Below are 7,108 nucleotides of genomic sequence, written 5' to 3'. Positions count from 1 at the left end.
TCCTAATCAACTCGCATTGTTAGCTTATAAATACATGTTCGATAATTTTTACCTCGTAAGTGTAAATGTAAGTAACTGCGAAGTAAGATTTTCTTTTTAACTTGAAAGATGAAACCCTCGTTGGAGTGTCGGACCACTCTTTTCGAGTTTGAGCCCAAAACACTGGTCTCGCATATGCCCACCGAAGATGCCCCATCATGACAACACTGTACAGATGACGCGTTTACACGCGCCACCCATGCCGTGGCCTCACCCATCAATCTCACCACGACCCCACCACACATTTAACCGCCCTCTACCTCGCCGGCCCCATTTCTAAAGGTATGGTTTACCCTCCGGCCCCGTCCCCCATTCCCACTCCCATCTCGGACTTCCCGTCAGGCGCGTGCGACTCAATTTCGATGTGGCGCCAAAATCCATAAGGCCCCCATACGGTCGGTGCATGGATAGCCTCGTACCGTTTCACACGCTGTGTCTCCCGTTGGATCCTATCAGACACTGTTCTAAAGGGACACGTGTCGCTAACCCAGAACGATAAACCCTATTTTAGTCGAGTCACTGACCACTGACGTCCCAGATCTTCCTGATGGACATGGCCTTATTATTCTAATAAAGAAAGAAAATGAAAAATCCCAGAGATATTTTTCTTTTGCTTATAAAAATGGAGCTACCAACTGACTCATATGTCCCAGCTCTCCATACTCCTCCAATTAGTTTAACTCTCTCTCTCTCTGCAAATCTGAGTTACAAAAAAGCTTCCAAGTTCTGTTCTATAAATTGTTGGGTATTGCTATTCCCCCTGGTTCTGAATCTTTGTCACATCAAAGGAGAAGATGGGTGCTCTAGATCATTTCTCTCATCTATTTGATTGCTCCAGTGGGAGTCATCACAAGAAGCGAAAGAATTTCCAGGTATTTACTTGAGCCCTCAAAGTTCAATACTTTGTTTGTGTTTTTGAGCTCTAAAATCTCAAACAGCTAGTAGTGCTCATAACCCAGTAGATCTCAAGCAATTAGCAATTTAGTCCTTCTTCTATGATCAAATCTTTTATTGTTAGATCCATGTTCTTGTAGAAAAAGAAAAAGAATCTTGTTTTTTGAATAATGACAAGTCCAAAAGTTGAAGAGAATGATTGTAAAAAAGAAAGGCAACCTGTCCCTGTTGTTCTTCTGCTGCTTTTTCTTCTTCTTTAGAGCTGGATATACCCAGTAACAGCCGCTGAGAATACGCCACGTGTACATTGCCGCTAACGTAAACTTGTTTGTTTGTTTGATTTTGAACCAGACGGTGGAGATTAAGGTGAAGATGGACTGCGAAGGTTGCGAGAGGAAGGTGAGGAGGTCAGTGGAGGGAATGAAGGGCGTGACACAAGTCGACATAGACCGGAAAGCGAGCAAGCTGACGGTGGTCGGATACGTGGAGCCGAAGAAGGTGTTGGCACGCGTCGCGCATCGGACGGGGAAGAAGGTGGAGATCTGGCCGTATGTGCCTTACGACGTCGTTGACCACCCATACGCACAGGGTGTATACGACAAGAAGGCTCCGGCGGGTTACGTGCGAAGTGACCAACAGATGTCCGGGGGGTTGGCACGTGCGAGCTCCACGGAAGTGAGGTACACCACCGCTTTCAGTGATGAAAACCCAGCTGCCTGCACCGTCATGTGACTTGTCGCAAGCTAGGATTGTGATGTGTTTTTATTTTAGTTTCTTGTTGCTGTAATTTGTGTGATGCACATTTTTCAGATTTGTTTCCTTTATTTTTATTTTAGGGTTGGTGATGATAATCAAGAAAAGAAATCTAATATGAAATGGGGCTAGTTTGCCCTTTGGTTTGTAAATGGAAATTTCCATAGTGGATTATCTGGTTGTTTTACTTGTTGAGTGTTAGTGAATGTGTTACCCAACATGTAGTTATATGTGTCTTGGCTTAAAATGAGATACAAAAGTGACGATAAATCGATAATCGGAGCGTAGATAATGAAATATGAATAGATGTTATGGACTTATACAATGTCGCACGTCTCATAAGCTCGAACATGAAGATTTTGAAAGATATATTCGAGTTTTATGTTCTTTTTAAAGTTCGGATTCAGAGGTTCCAAAGGTTACTTTGCACTAGCACCTAAAGAAAGTAAAGGATATTATGCACTTGAACCCATAATTTACTTTGTTACGAAAATAGAAGGAGAAAAGAAGCACGTAACGAGTTATTTGAAAACAACCAGTGATGTAGTGTGTTCCATTTGCCGTTATAGTGGTTATCAGCAAGGGTTGAATTGAACAAGGAAGGCAGATGACACATTGTATTCTAGTGGTGCAACTCAGTGTTTATAGTCAAGAGTGTGATGATAAAACAAGAGTTTATAGTCAAGAGTGTGATGATAAAACAAACCTAATTATATGCTTCACAAAATATCACGCAATCTATAAATTCTAATATTGTGACAACAAGATTAGAAAACACAAAAATTGAATACCTATCGAATTCTTGGGATTTAAGTTTGGAGACCAAGTCACAAATGTTAAGCAATGGTAGCTTGGGCATGAGAGAATCAACTAAAGGTTGTGTGGTCTGCTCTCTTTTCCTTAAGCTACAATATGCAGCCTGGAGAATGGAATTCATTTTATTACATGATGAAATTGAATTCGTGTATTACCTGCTAAAACATTTGCCTCTAGGGCTCTAGTTCTCTACATTATGAGAAATCAAACTCATATTTTCTCTACAATAAGATTGGGTGTGATACTAAGTATTGCCTAACAGAAAATTAGTTGTTGTATTATATATCCCGTAAGCCTATAAATATAAGGAAACGAAGTATCCTAAAACACATTATAATAACAAATCTTCACATTTTCGATTTCCTAAAAAACATTACTACTACGACTTACTTTACACAATAGCTAATAGCCGAATTCACTGCAAGTACCAAACCAAAGTCCATATTTTCCACTTAAATCACCATGTTCATGCAAGATTCCCCTTTCACCTTCATCTTCCTCCTATCAAGACTCAACTTCACATACCGAATCATACTACTAGGTCTCCAATTGTCAACAAGGCAGCGTGTCACACCCTTCCTGATAACCTTCAGTCCTCGATGTTCACCTCCCATAGCAGTAATAGCCCATCCCTGTTCATTTACATGTAAATTAGAAATCACTACTAGAGTTCCTAATCCATCAAAGGCTGTTATGTTTCCACATTTGAAAGGAGAGGTAGCACTTACATCAGCATATATCTTGCAACCCGATAGCTGTGCAAGTTCCTGCATCCCATTTTTCATGTTAGCAGAAGGAACACAAAGCTTGCAAGTAGCTTACTCATAAAAATACAAGTAAAACGAAATGTAGATCACTTTATGCACCTTTAAGTAAGGCGCAAGAACTCTACGCCGCTTCGAAAATAGCTTCTGCACACAAACACTAGAGATTAGAACAGCCGGCAACTCTTTACGGAGTGACCAACTCCCAACTTAAGGAACACATTCAAATCTTTTAGTAGATTAAATCCTGTTTAACAATAACCTCATACCGTATATCCTTACAACTAAATCCTAATAGGATTTACACCTTACAGTCATCGCATCCTATGCTAGCTTAAGTTAGAATTTGCTCCTTACAGTCATGTGGTTGCAACTTGGTCCGCAATTTGGCCAAGTCTACCTCTCTTCAACCATTTACATTTAAAAAAGTAGTAAACAGTCAGATAAAACGAAAAATGCGACGAAATTATGATACACCATCCACCCACCTTGTCAATCTTATGTTGGGAGAGAAAACCGCCATTAAAATACCCAGTCTTGATGATGTCAAAATGCAGATCGCCATTCAATACTTTCGTTACCTGCAATCAAAGACAGTTTAAATAATGACAGGATGCCATGAAATGAGATTATTTACCAATAAGGTGAAATTTATTTACATGCCATTGACTTAAATCAGACACCGAACTATAGCTTAGATTGAACATCAAATCTTTAGAACTCAGAGAACAGGCTATTGGCTATTAATAAAGGAGTTTACAGTAACTTAGGGTTGGTCGTTTTGTACCATTGATGGTGGAACACAAGTTAACGACAGAAGTTCAAGAGCATCCCTGGCCTTGTGAATAATAAACTCTGGATCCTTAGTCAAACTGGTTGTGGACAATGTCATGAAATGCTCAGCCTGAACAAAATTTCAAAACCACAATCATTTGTGCATCAATATAAATCACTGATCAATACATCGGATTTCTATTCCATATTAAAATAATCAAACATAATAGTTCTCATGCATTGTGGGCATACCTGATACATCGTGCAAGTAATGCCACACTCTTCTAAAACCGATTTTAACATTGGCCAAGCTTCTACAACATCTCGTTCTGTGGAAAATAATGCAGTCTTATATAACAACTATTTCAAAAAGAGTAAATGCAGTACCCTATAAAATTTGAAACAGTTCAGGACAGTGGAATCATGAATTATTCTTGCATCAAATATAAATGATCACATATCAGAATGTCATTGTTAGAGTTGGATAAAATTTTCTTAACTTCTGTATCTTGCAGCCTCCTCCACACCATTAGAGAGAAATAACTTACCAATTGTTTAACATATAGGGTTTGTGTTGAGTTATCATAATCATAAGTTTCAACTGGGAAAAAAATAAAATGAAAGATTTCCCCGTATATTTTTTAAGTAAATAATTAACTACCAAAAAAACATAAACAGATCGGATCAGATCAGGAAAAAAAACAGAGAGAAAGAGAGGACGCTACCTCGCTTTTTAAGGAAGTATGAACCACACACAAACATTCCATCTTTGTTCACCGAAGGGCCAAATAGATACTTCTTCCTCACACGCTCCAACTTTTGGTATTCAAGTACTGGTGCCTTGGACATGTAGTCGGCAATACAGAATGTAATATCTGCTCCGGGAGCAGTTTCAAACCCTAGCAAACCACAGAGAAATAATCAAAAGGGGGGATTACGCCCAGGGAACTTGGTTAGTTTCAGAAAATTGTTTCGAGAAAGAAAAAAAAGGTACATTAGAGAAGGCATCCTCAAGTAAGAATGGCAGCGCTCCAACTCACAACTCCATCTCCAATGAGAAATTCCAACCATTGATCAATTATGGAGAACAAATGACAAGTAGGGAAACTCACCATAAGCGTCCATCTCAAGATTGACTGTCGACTGTGCGTTCCTTTGACGACCCAAGGTTATCAATCTGATAATAGTTGCAGGATCTTGATTGTAAAAAATGCAGGATGACACAACGTTCCTGACCAGCACTAATGATCGAGGTTGATGGCCAAAGACAACGACACAAATTCCCAGCTGAATAACAGGAAAAAGCAGATTTAATGTGGAGGTCACCAGAAGAAAGAAAAGAACTAAACACCGACCACAGTCAGTAAAGGAAAAGTAAAGCTTACATTATAGAAGATGGGGCAACCAGTTAGACACATAAGGTCCTGCATCGCAATTACAATGTGAGGATTGTGAAAGTAATGAATCTTGTGAACAGAGAAACATAATGTAGATAGATTCACTCACCTTGATGCTGCGGCGAAGCTTTCTCATCCGTGAAAAATAACGCATCTGAGCATGCAAACAAAGTATGAGATTAGAAGTGCGCAAACCCAATAATAATAACAATAATAATAAAGAGGTCTGTGGTCTCACTTTGCAAGAGATGGTACTCAAATAGAAGTTAACCTCAAAACACCTAGCTAGCTAGAGAGATGCAGAATGCTCAAAAAAATGATAGATAGAGAGACGTACCCGACTCGGCAAGGGAAGTTGAGAGGCAAGACCACCATTAGAATCGCAAGTCCAGATGATGTCATAAAGCCGCTTGCCACTCAGTATGTCGACGGCCTGAATGAACATATTAATGTGCAGTCAAATCAGAAATGGTATAGTATAGACTACAGATGCGTGGATGTGAGCCTGTAATTGTGTCTAGAGACAAGAGGTGTACCGCTGATGGTGGAACAGGAAGCAAAGCCAAAAGAACAAGGAGGTCCCTAGCCTTGTTGATGATATCTGCAGCCCTGGTCTTTGGGGTTGTTGCGACTGTTAGGGTACCCTCATCCTGAACATATATAGCTCATTAAAAACAGAATCGAAATATAAACTACCCAGAAACAATGATATGCTCATCAGTGGTGGCTTACCAGATTGAGTTTGCATGACATGCCATGCTCTTGGAAGGCCGACTCCACCAGGGGCCATTCATGCTTTAACTCCTTTTCTGTACACAAATCATAATCAACTTCTTCGAAAAGAAAAGGAAAAAACACTAACAATTGAAGATAAGCCAGAAAGCTGTGTACGTACGTACCTCGATAGTGTAAAAAAGCGAGAGACATGGAGGTATATGAAAGCACGCCATCTTTGTTCAACGGCGGGTTACTCAGCAGCGCCGTTGCTCCTTGTGTTCTTATTGCAATCGGCAAAGAGCTTGTTGGATCCGAAGACGGACCTTTTTTGTGAAAAGAAAAGCGTGATGCCAGTGATCGACGGTACAGCACCACCTGCATATCGTCCGCCGACTTCCATCTCTGGCCGTGGATATCCATTTCCCTTTCGAAACCCTAGAAAGAAGCTCTCTCTCTCTCTCTCTCTCTCTCTCTCTCTCTCTCTCTCTCTCGAATCCTGGAAGTATATATGAAGGTTCGAGATGAGGCTTCCCCTCTTATTATTTGGGTCTTTTTTATTTTTGAGAATTGGGTCCCCTAACCCACGGTTATGTCTCTGTCACCATTTTTGATTCCGAGAGAATTACGACACATTATGGATCGTGAAATCCATACGCTCTAAATTAAATTTCACACAATTTCTTTCTTTATTTAGTAACTTAAATTTTATTTTTTATGAATGTGTTAAGAGAAATTTTAAATACACACTCCTAATCTCTTAATACACACCTTTATTGTTTTATGTTTTATTGAGATTTTATAGGTAAGCTAAATGACCAAAACATACATCGATCTATTAATTAAAAAAAAAAAAATTGCGCTAGAAGTATTCTTTTCAATCTTCTACCCTAAAATCGTCGAAAGCACGTCTTCTCTCCTAAATCCAACTCTTCTCCACAATTCATTTGGGTTNTT

The 7,108-nt window shown here is 39.6% G+C and overlaps 2 protein-coding genes across 2 annotated transcripts; one reads left to right on the top strand and one right to left on the bottom strand.

Moving 5' to 3' along the window:
• The first annotated feature begins 683 nt into the window (after positions 1-683).
• On the top strand, positions 684-1,915 carry LOC101315293 (heavy metal-associated isoprenylated plant protein 26-like). The gene is made up of 2 exons (XM_004289827.1): positions 684-911; positions 1,285-1,915. Exons 1-2 carry the CDS (start codon positions 834-836, stop codon positions 1,663-1,665), a joined length of 459 nt encoding a protein of 152 aa, XP_004289875.1. The 5' UTR covers positions 684-833; the 3' UTR covers positions 1,666-1,915.
• A 1,039-nt stretch (positions 1,916-2,954) lies between these two features.
• Positions 2,955-6,574, bottom strand: LOC101309124. The gene is made up of 14 exons (XM_004292125.1): positions 6,337-6,574; positions 6,170-6,246; positions 5,974-6,087; positions 5,775-5,870; positions 5,547-5,591; positions 5,426-5,464; positions 5,153-5,327; positions 4,766-4,939; positions 4,293-4,369; positions 4,054-4,170; positions 3,755-3,847; positions 3,369-3,413; positions 3,231-3,269; positions 2,955-3,134 (listed from the first exon to the last, which is right to left on the bottom strand). Exons 1-14 carry the CDS (start codon positions 6,572-6,574, stop codon positions 2,955-2,957), a joined length of 1,509 nt encoding a protein of 502 aa, XP_004292173.1.
• Between the last annotated feature and the right edge of the window lie 534 nt (positions 6,575-7,108).

Source organism: Fragaria vesca, linkage group LG2 (genome assembly GCF_000184155.1).
Source record: "Fragaria vesca subsp. vesca linkage group LG2, FraVesHawaii_1.0, whole genome shotgun sequence".
Taxonomy (NCBI): domain Eukaryota; kingdom Viridiplantae; phylum Streptophyta; class Magnoliopsida; order Rosales; family Rosaceae; genus Fragaria; species Fragaria vesca.
Note: the sequence above shows the minus strand (reverse complement) of the source record. Positions and strands in the feature narration are given on the sequence as shown.